Source organism: Acanthochromis polyacanthus, chromosome 8 (genome assembly GCF_021347895.1).
Source record: "Acanthochromis polyacanthus isolate Apoly-LR-REF ecotype Palm Island chromosome 8, KAUST_Apoly_ChrSc, whole genome shotgun sequence".
Lineage (NCBI taxonomy): Eukaryota > Metazoa > Chordata > Actinopteri > Pomacentridae > Acanthochromis > Acanthochromis polyacanthus.
Genome location: NC_067120.1, coordinates 22,888,957 through 22,908,248, shown reverse-complemented (window position 1 = coordinate 22,908,248; position 19,292 = coordinate 22,888,957). Strand labels below are relative to the sequence as shown.

Below are 19,292 nucleotides of genomic sequence, written 5' to 3'. Positions count from 1 at the left end.
CAAGACCTGGGTAGGAATAGCTGTACTAACTGTAATTGTTTCTAATACATATAATGCTGCTGTTGTTTAGGAGATGACAAACAAAGATGAAAAAACCAAGAAACTTATGCAAACGCTGGAGGAATATAAGGAGAGGTTTGCTGTTATCAGCCATCAGCAGGGCCTCCTCTATAAGGAATATCTAAGGTGGGTTAACAAGAGGGTTTCTTGCAGGTTGCATCTAATTTCAGAATCAGAAAAGCCTTTAATGCAAAGTGAGTTCGCACACACAAGGAATTTGACGTGCTGCAGTACTCAGCAACAGCAACAGTGAAAGAGTAAATTTTCTAAAAATTCTAAATAGAAAATGTTATACGTTGAAGAAGTATTTTGTACGAGTAAGCGTCAACGAAGTACTGTGTAAAAAAAAAAAAAAAAAGAAAGATATAAATAAATTTGTTACCAATGTAATAGAAAAAAAGAGTACAATTAAAATTACAAAATTGCACATGGTTATTATAGTATTCAACATGAAGATGAAATATTGTACATGTATTGGATATTGCACTGCAGTGAAACAGGAGTGTTTAATGATTTGTTCATGAGGGATATGGCCTGAAATAAGTAGCTGCTCCGGTGCCGGGAGGTTCCGGTGTTCAGAGTCCTGAAGCGCCGCCTGGAGGGTAGCAGGCCAAAGCAGGCTGTGACCTGGGTGCAACATTAGATTTGAAATATTTTTACTGTGTTTTTTATTCTTAGTGAGAAGGCAGAGTGGCAAAAGGAAAAAGAGACATTTACAGTGATGAAGAACAAGCTGGAGGAGCAAAAGCAGGTGGATGATGTTAAAATCCAAGAATTTCATGTAAGTGTGACGAACCCATCCTCTTTACAACGTGGCTCTCCTTTTCTAACACAAGCAAACATGGGTGGTTTATGGTGGTTTAATTTTGAAGACATAAATGTTTTACAGACAAGTCTCGTAAAAAGGCTTTTCCTTGAACTCAATAAATTTGAAGTAAACACTTGAGAATGACTATAAATATGAAAAAAGTGCTTCAAAATCTTGTAAAGCACAGATTCCAAGAGCTTCACAATGTTTGAATAGATAAGATAGACCCACGGTGTCTAAAGGAGAGATACCGCAGGTCCTTCTTTCCTGCTGCAGTCAGACTTTACAATCAAGCCTACTCCCAGTAGTCTCAGTTCACCCACTTACAAACTGTGCAATAAAAATGCAAATGATGCTGTGCAATTTCATAAATATTTTTTGCTGTAAATACTGCTTTCTTCTTTTGTTCTGAAGAAAATATTTTTATGTATATGTATACACTGGGGTGGCATGGCTCAGTTGGCAGAGTGGCCGTCTTGTAACTGGAAGGCTGCCAGTTCGATCCTCGGTCCGTCGTGCTCATGTCGAGGTGTCCCTGAGCAAGAAACCTCACCCCTAATTGCTCCTGGTGGGTTGTGGTTAGCGCCTTGCATGGCAACTTCCGCCATCAGTGTGTGAATGGGTAAATGTGACGTATCATGTAAAGCGCTTTGGGTACCTTGCAGGTATAGTAAAGTGCTATATAAATATTTACCATTCTGTGCTGCACTCTTTCTCTGATTCAAGTGTTCTATTGGCTGCTGTACACTGTAAATTTCTGTGGGGTTAATAAAGGTTTAATCTATCTATCGATCTTACGATAAGATAATCCTTTATTGATTATTCAGGTATTGCAGCAGCACAGGGCAAGTACAAGGATACAAGGGTAGTAGCATGCATTGGGTTCAAGAAGAGGACAAACCAAGGGTGATGTATAATAAACAAAACAAAAAGGGGAAACAATAAACTGACCAGTAGCAGCAAACAGTATGAGGTAAGTATCAGAAAATAGGACATACCCCAAGTATATTTGTAGCTAAAGGCTTTTTTTTTGTTTCACTATGCATACCCTACCTTCTAATGAGTATTTTTCCTCTATGCAAATTTCATGGAAGGTCAGTTTCATTTAGAGCTTCCATTTCACCCATTAGGAGCTACTAGACACCCTTCAGAAAGACCCAGAAGAAATCAAGAGACAGCTGAGCGAAGCATTTCGCAAGCTGACAGTGCTGAAGGTTAATGAGAAGAAACTGACCCGTCGTTGCACTACCCTGCTGGAGCAAGAGCAGCACCTTCACAAGGAGAACAACAAGCTGAGGGACGACAGCATCCACATGCAAACGTCTGTCACCCAGAGGATCGGATACCTGCAGAGATACAAGGTAGCCAGAAGCAAAAGTCCACCAATCCGCTCTGTAACGAAACCAATTCCCATATTTGTTTTCCAAAATCAAATTGTAAAATTTGAGAGTAAATCAGCCAGTTCTTTTTACTCTGCCAAGGAAATCAGTGGAGTTATATGATGAAGTCTGTTAATATATCTGTCTGTTCACAGCGTTACTCAAATATGGAATAACAGATTTAGGTGAAATTTTCATTGAAGGTCAGAAATGACCCAAGGACCACCTCATTAGATTTTGACAGTGATGCAACTTAGAGACCGGATCCATGGATTTGTTAAGATTTCTGTGTCATTACGAGATGGCGGCACTGTTACTATGACAACAAGTGAACACTACCTCAAGTTGCGTTGCAATTGTACTACAAATCCTCCGCTGCGGACTTATCGGAAATTAATTAAATTGTAGGGGTGCTTCAGAGTCCCATCAATTCCCGCTGCCGGCTACATATTTAGGTCACGCGTTTCAGTATCCGTACATAACGTACACACGCCTGTGCTCAGCACAAGGTCATAGAATGAACAGCCTCGGCGGAGTACTGCGCTCTCTGAGTGCTTTTCTTGTTAAAGATTGTGAAAACCCCAAATACCTTACTATCTAATACAGTTATTTGTTTGTTTGTTTGTTTGTTTTTGCATTTATCTGAATAAATAGTGACACCAGCTTGCATGTTGGAATAGGAAATGGCCATATAGAGTAACATGTAAGACAGGCAAGAGCAGTACAAGCATAAATCAAAACCTACTATAAAAAAATTTTATTTATCCTACATGATTGACCTTATCTTTTTTGTTTGTTTATTTTTTTAAATGAAGGATTACTGTAAAATCCAGGAAGTTTTGATACTTGTCAGCCAAAGTCTTTTCTCATATTTTTATGAGATGTCTTGACCATTGCAACTGTAGCAATTGGAGCAAGCATGGGTGAAATATAATAATGCCTACATTGCTAAATGCTAGGATTTTCTTAATGCAAATGAATGACAATGAGAATGAGTCCTCAGAGGAAATCCAAAATGAAACTTTGGGTTTGTTGTGTTCCCTTTTTAAAGTCTGTAGAAAAGGTCTTTACATCATTATGTGAAGTGCTGTGGGATGACATATGTTCTTAATTGGCACCTATATACCCCAACATTCAAAAATTTGGGGTCACTCAGAAATGTCCTAATTTCTAAAAAAAAAAAAAAGAAAGAAAAAGAAAAAGAGAGCTTTTTTTCAATAAAGTTAACATTGAATTAGTCAGAAATACAGTGTTGACACTGTTCATGTGGTTAGTGACTGTTCTGGCTGGAAACAGCTGATTTTTAATAGAATATCTACATTGGGGCTCAGAGGCCCATTTCCAGCAACCATCACTCCTGTGTTTTAATGGTACGTTGTGTTAGCTAATGGTGTTGAAAGGCTAATTGATGATTATAAAACCCTTGTTGGCAATTATGTTAACACATGAATAAAAGTGTGCGTTTTCATGGAAAACATGAAATTGCCTGGGTGACCCTAAACTTTTGAATGGCAGTATAAAAAAAAATGTAATTTATTTTTTTCTAAAAAAAAAAAAAAAAATGTTTTTTTTGTTTGTTTTTTGACCAGGCTTATATTACCACCAGACAATGACCTTTTAATGTGTGTCTGCCTTTTTGTTTTGTCCTTAGGAAATGGCTGCATATAAGATAGCAGCCCTGCAGAAAGCCTTGGATGATAGCGTTCCCTCAGCAGACCTGGAGAGGGCTAACAAGCAGTACACAGAACTAACTGTCAAATACAGAGACATGCTGCAGAGGGACGGCCGCCTTGTACAGAGAACCACCAACCTTGAGCATTTAGAGGTACTGAAACACATTAACTGTCCACATTTTTTCATTCCACCTCCAAAATGCATTTTGTTGTTGTTTTGGGATGTTGGTTGACTTACTGCAGCATTTTTTGTCTTCTTGTCTCTCAGAGTGAGAACGAGTCTCTGCGAGAACAAATCTCTGTCATGAAAAAAGAACTGGAGATCACAAAGGAGAAACTTAATACATTAGAGCAAGCGTGGGAGAACATCAATTTAACAGGTGAACTTAGAATACTGCTCATTGTAGGTATTTTCATCTATGAGAAAAAAAGATGGAGCTTTGTTCGTTTTAATTTGAATCGAAAATGTAAAATATGTCATACTACAAAACAGCAAAACCTTTTGTTCACTGACAAATGAAGAGATCAGCTCTAGCCAAATAGTATTTCAACACAGCAGAAACAGACCGGATGAATAGAAACTTTTTTTTCTTATGTTTGCCACTTGAACCTCCAACAACCTGCAAACAATTTGCAGCGATGTGATGATGCCAATAAGCTTAGTCAAGGTCACAGGCTTCCCACAAGGCCAAAAATTGCAGCCTTCCTGTGCTGCAATCTACTTTTAGTCCTTCATACAAGTAAAAGCTTTCATTTCTCAGATGATTAGCTAAAAAATGCAATCTATGAGATTTTGAACATAAATATAGCACTAATTTAGCAGCCTTAGCAGAAAGCTCACACTTGTAAATTGAGCTTCTCTGTTCTATGTTTTGTCAGCTGATCCAGCCATGCGTGCATATTAGCATATGTGAGTCCCTACCTTTGAAACTGTTGCCTGTTCACTTATTCATTAACAAAAGTGACCTTTTACATAACGTAGCAAACATACAAAACATAGCAAAACATAGCAAAAGTGTAATCAGGAGCATTTAGCTGGTATATTAGTAATTTCAAATTTAATTGTTATTTGGGTAATTTATGTGGACTTATTTCCTCTCAGTGTAAGAGTCTCTACATTCTCTTTGCTTCTTCTTGGCCACTGTCTCTATACAGTCATTGATTTCTGCCAACACTGGTCTGTTCCACACACATGGATCCAATTGGAGTAGGGCCCAATGAGAATACCAATGGGAGTGCTCACTAACGCCACATGAATGTTCAGACTGTTTGGACCAACATTTACAGTTTACTTACTTTCTGTGTAAACAGTGTTACGTTGTTGTCTCAGAGCTAAAAAGTCACAGGCCATGTGAACATAACGTTTTATGAGGTGTGGGATACATGGTTGGAGCTGGATTTTTTTTTTGTTTTTTTTTCTCTCATGTTCTGCTCTCTGGTTGTAAATTAAATGTGAAGGAGAGGGGGGATGTGTCTCTGATGTGCTGGTTTGTTTTAATCTAAGATACCAGTGCACTAGCAACAACCAGTGGTTCTGAATGTCATAGACATCACCTTTCAGTACATTTAGCGTCATTGTCAGCAATCTTTGGATTTCATCTGTGGTGAGTGGTGTCATCACATTTCTGTCTCACCAGTAAGAACGTTAGGTAGACTGTCATCATTACCAATGTAAATGTTTGCCAGGACTGCAACAAGAATAATCTGCTCCCCAGCCCCAACAAAAAAAATTACTACATGGTACAACAGTCTCATCTGAATTATATGAAAGTATATAATACTACTGTTTAACCTGAGTAAGTCCTACTCTGGATCCCGTCCTGTATGTTTAATTAGCATTTTAAATTGTGGCTTTTCATTATGATCAGGAGGGCAAAATGGGATGGATAAGGCAGACAAGGTGTCAGTCAACAATGAGACAGTATCTGCTGCGAGAAGAATCACCACTTTAGAGATGAAGGAGTTGAATGAGAGGCAGAGAGCTGAACATGCCCTCAGAATATATGAACACACGAGAAACTCCCTCAGGCAAGTGGAAGAGCGCAACTTAGAACTGGAGTCCAAGTTTGCAGAGGTAAGATATTTCTGTCAAGCACTTGAGACATGCTGTGCAAGGTGTGATAGGACTGGATTATAGAAATGCATGATTTATTTATTTCTTTATGTCATACAGACCTTGTTTGGACAGATTTTTTATTTTGCTATCTCTACTTTTTGGTTCATGACTCTCGTAAACCACAAAATACCTCACTTATTTAAGCATTTTATCACTTGTCAGTCTGTGCCAGATCCTTCCCAGTTTTGGCTGGTCTTCACCAAAGTAGTGATTTATCTAGTAGTTTTATCTCTGTTTTTACTTAGTTGACCAAGATGAATGTAGAGGCTCAAAGGGTCGAGCGGGAGCTGAGAGATGAGCTAGCCGACAGCATCAGCAAGGCTGTGAGTGACGCTGACAGAGCCAAGATTGCAGAGTTGGAGAAGTCAGAGGCTGAACTTCGCATCGAAGTTTCCAAGTATGTTTAACAAGCCTTAAGATTGATGATTAGTGTCTTATCATAAGATTGAGATAAGATAAGACTGTATTCATAATCGTACCATAATATTTTTGAAGTCGTAACACTGTATCAAGAATTAAAGTCTTAAAATCTGAGTCAGAAATACTTTAGTAGTTCCCACAAAGATAAGCCTGTCTCAGTTTAAGCGGAGAGGTGGGAGATTTTCAATAGAAGGGCAATATTTGATTTATTTCTGTTAACTGACTGTTTTACATATTATCTGTTGTAATGGTTTCTCATTTAAAATTAAGATCAAGATTAGTGATGTATTAAAATGACATTTCTTTTTGACAAAATACTGCTTTTTGGTCTCATGTTGATATCACACTAATTTATTGAATTCTTACTTCTATTCACCTGTGACTCAACTAATAGACAGCAATCTTAAATGTTTAAAGCTAAATAGTCCAGTCATTTAGCAGATTTTTAACAAGGAAATGTCAAAATAATTTTTATTTGTATTACATTTGCACTAGGAAGAAAAATGTCCATCTGTATTAATTATCTGTACCTGCTGGTAGACTCAAACACTAGGCCACTTCACATACTTATATTTTGTATCTTGGTGAGCCATGACATGATGCCTCGCACTGATTATATCATAATAGTAGTATTCAGATTATTTACAAGTAAAAAATATATGTAAAACATGCAATATATGCTTATTTTTTTCAGGCTTCAGGAGGTGTCTGATGTAGCCATGACACAGGTATCTGCCCTACAGGCCAGGCAGAAGTCCAAAGAAAAAGAAGTAGAAGCTTTGAGGAGACAAATACTCGACTACCAGGTAATAGGCATTGTTTTTTAATCCTCTTGTTTCGTTTACAATGATTTATTGAAACTGACTACTGAGTTCATGCAAGAACTTGTCAAATCAGTAGTTCACCACACTTTCTGTTAGTTACCTACTGACAGATGATATTTTAATATTAGTCACTGTTTCTATTACATTTCCCTGACTTGTACAGTCTTTCTGATGTTTATTTTCAGTGTAATAAAAACTAAATAGAAATGCTATCACAGTGCTTTTTTGTAGACAAAAATGCAATCATCTTGTACAGCTCTTCCAATGTTAAGTTGGTTAAAAATTATGTTGGAATATTTAAATCAAATACAAGCTCGGCTGTTTCACAGCAGTTTCTGGCTTTAATGAAGGCTGACTTCACACTGCGTCTCTTTACCCACAGTCACAGTCAGATGAGAAGGCCCTTATTGCGAAGCTCCACCAGCACATTGTGACTCTGCAGCTAAGTGAGTCAGCTGCTCTGGGAAAACTGGAGGCTGTGACCTCTCGTATCCAGCAGCTGGAGGCCTGCAAGCTGCGTGCTGACCAGAAGCTGGATGCCAGTGAGCGCACTCTCTTCCTTGCCCGCCAGGAGGGCAGAAGCCGCTCCAAGCACCTACGGCAGACCATCCAGTCGCTGCGTAGGCAGTTCGCTGGAGCACTGCCACTTCAGCAGCAAGAGAAGTTCTCTGTAATGATGGTGAGCCTTCAGGAGGACAGAGCGAAATCCCAGGAGGAGAAGAGAAAGGCCGAGGAAGAGAGGAGGAGGGTGGAGGGAAGGGCTGAGGAGCTCGAACTGAAGCTTCGAGGGATGGAAGAGCTCATCTCAACACTGAAGGATGTGAAAGGCGCTCAGAAGGTCAGTGGGGAAAACTTAATAAAATAAAACTTAATTAAACCTAGAAAGATGGAGGCCATTCTGACAAACATGGATCATCCACTTCACTTTTGCCTCAGTGAACAACAAAACATCGGTGGAGAGCTCCTATCCCTGCGCTGCAGGACTGAAAGATTCAGGAAATCTTTCTTGCCATCAGCAATCAGACTGTTTCATTCAAAAGCAAAAAGATAAGACCAAACAATTGAATTTCTCTTCGGGGATCAATAAAGTCATTCTATTCTATTCTATTCTATTCTATTCTATTAATGGTATTGGAACGAATATTTACTGATATATGGTGTACAGTAGAGCAACAATGTCACACTGCTGGTCTTAGGATCTCATTTGGTAGTGGAACATCTTATGCCAAATTTGTGAGCTGCAATCACTGATAACCACTGTGCTGTATATAAATCAAAACAGGTTACTGAGTGGCACAAGAAGATGGAAGAAACTCGCCTGCATGAGCTAAGAAAAGGCAGGGAGCTAGTGGTCCAGAGGGAGGAAATCAGGTACCTAAAGAACCTTGTGGAGGAGCAGGAGCGAGCCATCCACACACTGGAAGAGGACATTGTGCAGCAAAACACTGTAAGAGAAAAACTATTGGAGCTGTCTGTGCACACACTCACAAATTTGCTCAATTTTTTGTCATTTTATTCATACTACGACATCATATATAGTACATCAGTCAGCAGCAGTGTCATACACAAAAGGATTATTGTGCCATGATTCAAAATAAGTAGATAGTAATGTAGACATGAAAACCTCACTCTTGAATGATCGTTTTAGTGCGTTAATGTGTCATGGTAATTCAGGAAAGTCTTCTCTTTACCATGTGAAGCTTCAAGAAGAACGCCAGCTAGCATGGGATCAGCGAGAGGTGGAGTTGGAGCGTCAGCTGGACCACTACGAGAAACACCAAAATGAAATTTTGAATGGTGCAGAAAAGGTAAATTTTTCTAAACAAACTGGATTTCCAGCTTTTTAAATTTTTGGGGTTTAGTCAACAATCAAGTTTTGTATTGTTTGTAGTATTTATTTAATTACATTTGCAAATACAGTTAGCTACATTTTTAGTACTTTTCTAAAACAACTTGATGCCATGATACCATGACATGTTTTTCGTTGTTTCAGTTTGAGGAAGGTACAGGAGCCCTACCAGACCCAACCCTACCGCTTGCTCATCAGCTAGAGTTTGCTTTGGGTAAAATCAGAGAGCATGTCCACACCATCTTGGACACACAGGCCACCTGTAAAAGTCTGGACAAGGCATAGTATTCATTCCCTGTTCATACAATCAGTATACCTCATCAATCAAATGCATAGCATTATTATTGTGCATTATTGTTTGACCTCTTCACTCATTCATATGCAGAGACTGAAAGAAAAAGAAGAAGCTCTCTGGAAGGCCGAACAGAATATTGTGTCCAGGGATAAAGTGATCAATGAGCTGCGTCTTCGGCTCCCAGCTGCCGCTAACAGGGAACGCCTGCTAGCGGACCTGACGAAGCATGAAGAGAGCCAGTCAGGTAGTCAGTCTGCCCTCAGACTGACTCACCAGACCATCAAGGACCTTCAGGGTCGACTTGACAAAAAAGAGGATGTGCTGAAGAAATACCAGAACCAGCTGGCTCAAGCAAGACAGGTACAGTGACACAAGGAGAGATAGTGGGTCTGCAGCCTTTTTCTCTATGCAGTAAGTCTCTTATGTGGTTTCTTTGACGAATTAGTCTGAGTAACATTTAATATTCATTACCTGCAATGTCTCTTGTAGCTGTTTGACTACTACAACCAAACCTCCAATAGATGAAAAACCATACATCACAGCACTTAGTTAAGCAGTTATATTAACTGTTACTTCTTATCTCTACAAATGAAGATAAGGGTAATGGTGAAAGAAGTATTCAGATCATTAACTTCATGAAAGAGTACCAATACTACAGTCTCTTTGTACTCTCTGTTTCATTTGATGACACACTGTTGACCCTAGAATCAAGAGGAGATGATAAAGAGACATCAGGAGGAGTTGAAAACGCTGCATGAGAAGTTGGACCTGCACACAGATACCTCCCTGGACCGCTTCAAACACACAGCAATGGTACTTATGGAGCTATGTTTCTTTAGGAACTAAGTCTGTTTAAATATACAAGCCTTGTATTTGACTTCATGGGCTAAGTCTCACAACAATATTTGGACAAGGTTAGTCCTTACAGTCTGCTGTGGAGTTCCATACAATCTTGCCTGACCTTTCACACACACCAACCAATGTTTCAAGGAAACATAAGCTGTTTGAAAACCATATGTTGCAGCTGTGGAAAGAACAATCGGCACATACATTGACGTCATTGTGTATCTTTGAGTGCTCGTTTAAATTTCGAGCTGTGCTTTGTTTGAAGCAGGGTTAAATGTTTTGTTTAAAGCTTCCCCTTTCTTTGCTTGTCCAGGAATTGATGAAGAAGTCCACTATCAGCGTGCCAACCTCCAAGCACCTGAAGCGTCTGGCTGAGTTAGAACAGACAGTGGCCGAGCAGGACATTTCACTGTGCTCCATCACAGAGAAGCTGAAGCTGACCACTGCTGAGCTGGATCGACAGAGGACCGCCATGGAAACACAGGCTACAAAACATGCAGACGAGATATCAAAGTGATTTTTTTTATTTATTTATTTTTTTGTTAGTTTGGCCCAGTATTCACCCTTTTGTAGTTATTTAAATGAGTACAGTATCATTAGAATGTTGCAATTCTTAACAGAACACACAAAAACGCTCTTAACTGTATTTCTTTATAGACAGGTTGCACTAAATCTTAATTTCAAGTAATAAATGCAGTTTATTAACTTGCAGTTCACTTTTAGGTCATTGTTAGCATCTAGCAACACTGAGAGGACGAACATGTTGAACAATGACAAATATCTTTGTACCGGTACGTCTTTTCAAATATTAGTTAAAACATGTGATCTTCAGTGCAAAATCGGGACAACTTTGCTGTGAAGAGCTGCTTTGTGAACTTGAGATTAACAGAAGAATAGTCACACATTCATGTTGTAAGTGTGAAACGTCTAGCACAAAGCAGCTCTAAATCCAGGCCACCGGGGATCTCAGTCAGGATTACACCTTGTGTTTGAGGAGCCTTAAAGTACAGGGATAACAGGGTTAATGTCGGGCCAGGGCACAGTTCAGTGCGCCACACGCAGGCCCCTGACAGCCTGGAATAATCCTGGTTGTATTTTGTTAAAGAACGACCTTAAATACTTTTGAAATATCTTGACATCATCATTCAAGGGTTTCACTATAGAAAAACCGTCATCCTAGTTTACTTTCTACATACTGCAAGCTTAGTATAACATGAATCCGAATTCTGTTGTTGAGGACTGGATTTAAAAGTCTCCCTCAGTGACGATGTCATATAGCTTTAGTGAAGAGATAGAATACACTGAGACTGTCAGACTTTGAAGAAAAAGTCGATTTGATAACAAAATGGTTACAAAATGGCTTAAAGGAAATTGAAGGAAACTGGGTGCTAAAGGGTTTAAAAGTTTTATTTAAGAAAAGCAGCGAAAGGAAGTCAAATTAAAGAGACTTTTCAAGAATTCAGTATTGCATTAGGATAAGGCGTTACTGTGTGTGTTGTGAATAGGAACAATATAAATAAAATTTGATTGAAATTGAATGTAACAGTGGGTAGTACCATAAGTTTCATTAACCCTTTAAGCTTCAGTCATTTCCAGCCGTTTTCAGTACAAAAAATCGCTAATATTCTATTTTTAAATAAAAAAAATTACGAAAAATACGGGGAATATTGGACGTGCATCGGGAGGTGCATTTCCTTGAAAACGACCGATTCGGGGATTTTATACGACTTCAGGACATGTTTTGGACAAAATAGTTTACTGGCTTGTGTCATCTGGATGTAAAAGGTTGGATTATGGCCGTTTTTTGTGGAATCTTTTTTTTGTGTGTAATAATAAACCCGGAAATGTGAGTCGCGCTGTGTGCGTTGAAGCCGTGTATAGAGAACGGATGGATGAATATTTGTTTTTGTCGGACAAATGTGTTTTTCTCACCCGCTGTGGTAATCGCATCTGAAAGTGGTTTATACCGGCGGATTCATGAGAATCTAAGCTTTCCATCGGTGTATAGTGTTTGTATAATCGCGTTCGCACCCGTCGGACATTCTTGAAATTCCTATGCAAATTAGTAGGTGTACCGCCGGCGGTACACTGAAGCTTAAAGGAGATGATTTACCTCTAGGTGGATGTTTTGAAATGCATTAGGTTTAGATGAGAATGTAGCTGTACCTAAGAAATCACTTGGGTCAGGTTTTTTTTTAATAGACTGTGCTTGTCTGACAGAATGATGACAAATTTTGAAGTAAGGTGATACCTAGACTGAACTGCAGGGCATGACAGATTAGAGGTCACAAACACCTGCCAGTCAAGTGAACAATAAATGCTGCCTTGCTTTGCAAAAAAAAAAAACACTCCCTTAGGAGATGCGATCAAAAAATCTTGAGGCTGTACTTAAAAAAAAAAAAAAAATCAAATTCCATACCTGCTTTCAATTTGGCCGACATTCACTTCAAAGTAGCCTCCTTGCGCAAGGATTCACCGCTTCCAGTGCTATCATACTTACACAACACTCCCTGGATGTCATGCTATGTAAATATGACTAGACCTGGAATGTAAGGTCACAATGATTCACTAAACAGGCAAACTGCCAGTTTGAGTTTGACAGAAATATTGTCTGATGATTAAACTGCCAACCAAACAGGTGGAAGATTTTTCAGATCTAGCAGAAATACCATCCTGCTTGTAATAAATAATGCCCTGTGTGTATCAGAATGACTACTAAACACACCCTTGGTAATAATGAATTCAAGTAATGCACACATGTACTTCAAAATTGTTTAGTCATCACTTACACTAAATTAGGCTTTGGGCTACTAGCTCATATATTTTTTGTTGTTGTTTGTAAGAGTGTAGTTGAGGGCTTTTTCTGTATATTCCTTGCAAGTGTTTGACCCATGACTACATCCCGTTCGTGACACATTCACTGAAGAGATACATGTTGGACACATTTTGGGACTCATGACTCACTAACTGATAAAGTAATCTTAGAAGTATGTAAAAGTTATGCAATACATTTCTTTTTTTAAAAAAACTAACAGAGGGGATTTGTTTCAGGCTGGAGGAGAATCACGTTGGCAAGTTGACCGCTCTGACTGGTGAGAATGAGAATCAGAGGAGCCAGATGGCACAGATGGAGAAGGAGATGAACTACCTCCGGACTGAGCTGGAAGTCCAGAAGGAGGCCAACATCCGCTCCCCCAGCAACACCATGAAAAACCTAGTGGAGCGACTGAAAGCACAGCTCACCCAGAAAGAGAAACAGCTCAAGGTTGTTCTTTGTTTTATTCTTGTTTCTTTCATTCTGTGTTTAAAGGCAAGGAACATTACGTAGTTACTCAGTAGTTACTTACAAAATCGCCCAGATTCATTTTAGAGCAATGAAGAAATGCAGTCTATTCCTTGTTGCAATGTTCCCCCTAGTAACTCTGTTTCATCTTAGTGCAAAGATGGGGAATGCATCTGGAGTCTTCTCTGTCTGCTGGCTGTATGATGGACTTGCATCCTGACCTGATTGTTTTCTTACTGTTCACGGAGTGTTTGTTTGTACTAAACCTCAAATGAGGCCCAAGCTCTTCAGCAGTTGTGTGATCAAGAACAACTAACCTGAGCGGAGGAAGTTGGCTATGCAGAAATGGATAATAATGTTTTTACTGTAAAATGAGGTCTGACCACTGAATTCATCATATTAATCATACCTGGCTTCTATGTGTCCCCTGTCTCCTTAGTCTCTTAGTAAAGCTCTACTGGAGCTGAGGGCAGAACTGACATCTGCCGCAGAGCAGCAAGTCATAGTAAGTGCTGCACAAAAAGAGGAGAACCTCAATGTACAGATGCTGGTTGACAGACACACCAAAGACCTGAAGGTGAGAAGCCATCGCCATCATATTAATTAGGCTGATGTTTGGTTGCTGCAAATGTCAAAGCATACGATTCACATCATTTTCATCAAACCATTCAGTGACTGCTCATGCTCCATGATCATTCTGGAATCAGAATAGAAATGTTTGGTTACAAGATAAGTGATCACATAGGACAACTTTGTATTGAATTTCCATAAAGTTGTACATTAAAATCATGTACTCCTGCTTTTTTACTTTCCAACAGCCTATATGATTCTGGTCTGTGCTGATTTACAGTCACAATAGGTTTGGTTTTAGAAGGAGCTCTGAATAGTGGCCAAACCTATGGCGAATTTGATGAACACATTACATGTGTCAGTCTCCTTGTACAAGTGCATATTTGACATCTGGTTGGCTTTAATTGGCCCTCCTCTTTTCAGTTATCACCATTTAAAACTTGTGCATGCAAAGTCAGATACACAAAGTCCGCACATAAAGTTGTCCCCATCTGATAACAAAAACTGGTTAGTGTGTGTATCATGGGATGGAAAACAATAATACACTGCAAGATCACAGAAAATAAAGTGACATGATACCAACAAATTGTTAGAGATATTGGTATTCACTGAATGCATTGGTACGAGGCTGTAGCTATTTTAACTTAAAAAAAGTAGTTTATTAGTGCAGATTGGCAGCAGCAATGTGTATAAGACAAACAACACCGTGTTGTTGGTGTGAGCATGCCACCCAATGCATTAATGCAGCTCACTGATGTATTTTGAATTGTATTGGGGTAATAATGTAGCTACCCAACATGTCAGGCTTTGAATATACGGGCAGTGCTTAGCACAATCATTTCTTTTGGTTGGTTTAGATTTTTAATAACATCTGTTATCAACAACAAAAACAGTGAATATAACCAAACTTGCATTTTAAGTTGGAAAAGACCTTTATATACTTCTTTTCCAAGACACGAGTGCAAGAACTTAATGAGGAACTTCAAGCTGCAAAGGAGTCAGCCAAAGCAGCCCGAGTCCGGGAAAGTACGCTGAAAGAAGAAATGGACGGATTGAACCAAGATATCCAGAGGTGTCAGAAAACCCAGAGACGCCTGCAGGCTGAAAAGGAGGAGCGAGAGCAAGAAATCCAGGAGCTCAAGCAGCAAATCAAGAGGCTTGCCAACGCCCTTCAGGTTAGTCTCTCTCACAAGTTTGGAATCACACACCAAGTTACCAGTTTGTGTGGCAACATTCAGTTTGGTTTGACACTGGCCTGGAGCTTATTGTTTTTGGTGTTCAGTAAACTGCAGAGTGAATTGCTCAATGGCAGCCACATGACACGGCCACTGTCAGCATGACATCATGTAGACAAATGACCAGAATCTTCTGACTCAGGAGTGACATTTAGACCTTGAAATGCGATAAAACACTGAGGTGCCAGACGTGCAAATGCTGATAGGCTTGTCCGCAGCAAATGAAAGAAAACTGAGGAATGCATCAAGAATGGAGTCTCACATTCTGCTGCGATTTAAGATAAACGCAATATCTGATCTGATTTAGTTATTCAGATTTTAATGTGCATCAGTGCCACATAGCATGTTTTAAACGTTAGTGCCTTGCTTTTCTCACAAACAAAAAATGTCCTGTTCTGTACCACTGGCTGTCTCCACTGTTCTTGTCTGGATAAAATGAGGTGGTTTGAAAATCTGTTGCTGCACATTTGTTCATTAGAATCAGCCAGAACCAGATGGGAGAGGGCCGGCCATTGAGAATCTGCAGAAGAAGATCAGGAGGCTGGAGTCTGACTTGGAGAAAAGAGCAGAAATAAAAAATGTCAAAGATGATCACGGAAAGGTTTGAACATCAGTTCAGTTAACTTGTAACATTTTGGACCCCAGTTTCGTGAGAACCGGAGCAATTAGTGCTGGGATCGGTTGGTATTTCCCAGCTGTGAGGGCTGTTAGTGTCCTGGTACATGGTGCACAGATGGGAGGAGATTCATTAACATGAGGCAGTGCAAAGAGAGTTGTTGGTATTTTAATGAAAATTATTATCACTGTGTGACCAGTCTATTGATTTATCAACACATTCAAATAAGATACTTGGAAGAAAGTATTATTGTGTAATTTTTAGACAAATGCTTAACCCTTAAATGCATCAGCGGGTCAAAAATGACTCAGTGAGGTTGTTTTCTTGCAATATCTTTATAATTAAAAACTTTTCAGCATTTCATTTTCCAGCTATTCCTCTAAAAACATGTTTTTGATATCATTCCATTAAAATTTTTCAATTATCTTTTATGCTTTTAAAGCAATGGGAATATCTGTATTAATAATCCAAGCTCTTTATCACTAAAATGTCATACAAGAGGTGATGCACAAACTTGGAGGAGAGCGGCAACAGCTGGAGGGAAAGATTATAAAAATGTTAACAAAATGGTTGTTGACATTATTTTACTGCTGTTCTGTGTAATATTCTTTTTATTCGATGATTAAAATGTTTAAAAAAATATTAGAAAGTGAAAAATAAACAAATTTCAAACATGAAATCATTTTTGTGTGGGCAAAAATATAATGCAAACAATAATACAAAATGTTTATTCTCAAACAAAATGACAAAAATGGTGTAAAAACACACTGATTCTTACACGGGTCATTTTTGACCCACTTATGGAAGACTGTAGGATCCAGTCACTTGTGCATCTAAGGGTTAAATAGTAAGAATTCATTCAGCAGCAGTTAATTTTCAAAAAGAATTAAAAGAACAGAGCAGTGATTCTGGCTGTATTTTTTCAGTTGCTGGGTATTGTATGCATGCCTTCTTCCTTGCAGTTTTTAAAGCCCTGCAGCTGTTAGTCACTCACTGCAACACCCAAACTACTAATTAGTGAAATTAAGAAGCTTTAAATTTATTGATCTGTTGCCATACACCACTGCTACTAGCACAGATGTTTCAGAGCAATGAGACCAGCAATGTGATTGACTTAACTTGTGAATGTGTTTAAAAACCACCACACACACTCCCATCTGTGTTCCATTTCACCAGGCCATTTTGCATTTTGTGTTGCAGCACTTACATGAAACAGGTGTACTTTGAGACGCCCTGACACTCCATATACCTACGAGCTACAGTCGAGGTCAAAAGTTTACATACACTTGTAAAGAACATAATGTTATGGCTCTCTTGAGGTTCCAGTCATTTCTACAACTCTGATTTTTCTCTGACAGAGTGATTGGAACAGATACTTCTTTGTCACAAAAACATTCGTGAGGTTTGGTTCTTTTATGACTTTATTATGGGTTAACAGAAAAAGTGACCAAATCTGCTGGGTCAAAAATATACATACAGCAATGCTAATATTTGGTTACACGTCCCTTGGCCATTTTCACTTTAATTAGACGCTTTTGGTAGCCATCCACAAGCTTCTGGCAAGCTTCTGGTTGAATCTTTGACCGCTCCTCTTGACAGGATCGGTGCAGTTCAGTTAAATTTGTTGGCTTTCTGACATGGACTTGTTTCTTCAGCATTGTCCACATGTTTTCAATGGGGTTTAAGTCAGGACTTCGGTAAGGCCATTCTAAAACCTTAATTCTAGCCTGATTTAGCCATTCCATTATCACTTTTGATGTGTGTTTGGGGTCATTGTCCTGTTGGAACACCCAACTGTGGCCAAGACCCAACCTGATCGTTTTAGGTTATCTTGAAGAATTTGAAGCTAATCTTCCTTCTTCATTATCCCATTTACTCTCTGTAAAGCACCAGTTCCATGGGCAGCAAAACAACTCCACAGCATAATACTACCACCACCGTGCTTGGCAGTAGGCCTGGTGTTCTTGGGGTCAAAGGCCTCACCTTTTCTCCTCCAAACATTTTGCTCGGCATTGTGGCCAAACAGCTCGATTTTTGTTTCGTCTGACCACAGAACTTTCCTCCAGAAGGTCTTATCTTTGTCCATGTGATCAGCAGCAAACTTCAGTTGAGCCTTAAGCTGTCACTTTTGGAGCAAGGACTTCCTTCTTGCATGGTAGCCTCTCAGTCCATGGCAATACAAAACACGCTTGACCATGGACACTGACACCTGTGTTCCAGCAGCTTCTAATTCTTGGCAGATCTGCTTTTTGGTGGTTCTCAGTTGACTCTTAACCCTCCTGACCAATTTTCTTTCAGCAGCAGGTGATAGCTTGCATTTTCTTCTTGATCGTGACAGTGACAAAACAGTGCCATGCACTTTATACTTACAAACAATTGTTTGCACTGTTGCTCTTGGGACCTGCAGCTGCTTTGAAATGGCTCCAAGTGACTTTCCTGACTTGTTCAAGTCAATGATTCGATTTTTCAGATCCATGCTGAGCTCCTTTGACTTTTCCGTTGTAGCGTTTGTGGGCATTTGTATCCACCGAGCCCTATTTAAATGGCCTCAGAGAAGTAACCAGCTGTAGTCACTCATAATCACTTACAAGAAGTTAAGAGGCAATGCTATGAAGCTCATTTCATTGACACAACTTTCTAAGTCACCAAAATTGCTAATTCATGTTGCTGTATGTATATTTTTGACCCAGCAGATTTGGTCACTTTTTCTGTTAACCCATAATAAAGTCATAAAAGAACCAAACCTCATGAATGTTTTTTGTGACAAAGAAGTATCTGTTCCAATCACTCTATCAGAGAAAAATCAGAGTTGTAGAAACAACTGGAAACTCAAGAGAGCCATGAAATTATGTTCTTTACAAGTGTATGTAAACTTTTGACCTCGACTGTAATACTTTGCACCTGACACATTGCTGTTATTTTAATTACTACCTCTGCTGAATCTTCAGTTGATGTATGACTTGCCTGTCGGACAGACTAAAGAAGAAATAGTGCGGTGGGAGGAGGGCAAGAAATGGCAAGCCAGGATGGAGAAGTTGAAGAGTTCACTAAAGGAAAAGGAACGAGAGAATGAATCGATGTCCAAACAATACAGCACTCTTAAAGACCTCTATGCCAGGTCAGTGTGTACGTCACACACAGGTTTCTTTAACATTCTCATGGTGTACATGATTGAATCATTTCTTCTTTTCCAACCACAACCTAAAGCTACTTGGTGAAGTCAGCTGTCTTGTGAAAAATTGTATGGTAGCGCTCAGTGCCATCACTATGCACACGAGTCAATAAAGCTTTTTTTAATTAGTAATCACAAAAATAATT

At 39.2% G+C, this 19,292-nt stretch overlaps 1 protein-coding gene across 4 annotated transcripts in view; it reads left to right on the top strand.

The window, feature by feature from the left end:
- Nucleotides 1-19,292, top strand: part of cep290 (centrosomal protein 290) — a 52,684-nt gene that overhangs the window by 22,495 nt on the left and 10,897 nt on the right. For all 4 annotated transcript variants that reach the window (XM_051952635.1, XM_022209050.2, XM_051952634.1 and 1 more), the window contains exons 21-40: nucleotides 71-186; nucleotides 739-841; nucleotides 1,999-2,229; nucleotides 3,899-4,072; nucleotides 4,189-4,300; nucleotides 5,789-5,994; nucleotides 6,282-6,433; nucleotides 7,151-7,262; nucleotides 7,663-8,118; nucleotides 8,563-8,727; nucleotides 8,981-9,088; nucleotides 9,274-9,408; nucleotides 9,515-9,784; nucleotides 10,130-10,237; nucleotides 10,584-10,783; nucleotides 13,322-13,535; nucleotides 13,993-14,130; nucleotides 15,077-15,298; nucleotides 15,837-15,959; nucleotides 18,950-19,092. In XM_051952635.1, the coding sequence (XP_051808595.1) occupies nucleotides 71-186; nucleotides 739-841; nucleotides 1,999-2,229; nucleotides 3,899-4,072; nucleotides 4,189-4,300; nucleotides 5,789-5,994; nucleotides 6,282-6,433; nucleotides 7,151-7,262; nucleotides 7,663-8,118; nucleotides 8,563-8,727; nucleotides 8,981-9,088; nucleotides 9,274-9,408; nucleotides 9,515-9,784; nucleotides 10,130-10,237; nucleotides 10,584-10,783; nucleotides 13,322-13,535; nucleotides 13,993-14,130; nucleotides 15,077-15,298; nucleotides 15,837-15,959; nucleotides 18,950-19,092 (3,488 nt within the window). The remainder of the gene's footprint in view (nucleotides 1-70; nucleotides 187-738; nucleotides 842-1,998; nucleotides 2,230-3,898; nucleotides 4,073-4,188; nucleotides 4,301-5,788; nucleotides 5,995-6,281; nucleotides 6,434-7,150; nucleotides 7,263-7,662; nucleotides 8,119-8,562; nucleotides 8,728-8,980; nucleotides 9,089-9,273; nucleotides 9,409-9,514; nucleotides 9,785-10,129; nucleotides 10,238-10,583; nucleotides 10,784-13,321; nucleotides 13,536-13,992; nucleotides 14,131-15,076; nucleotides 15,299-15,836; nucleotides 15,960-18,949; nucleotides 19,093-19,292) is intronic.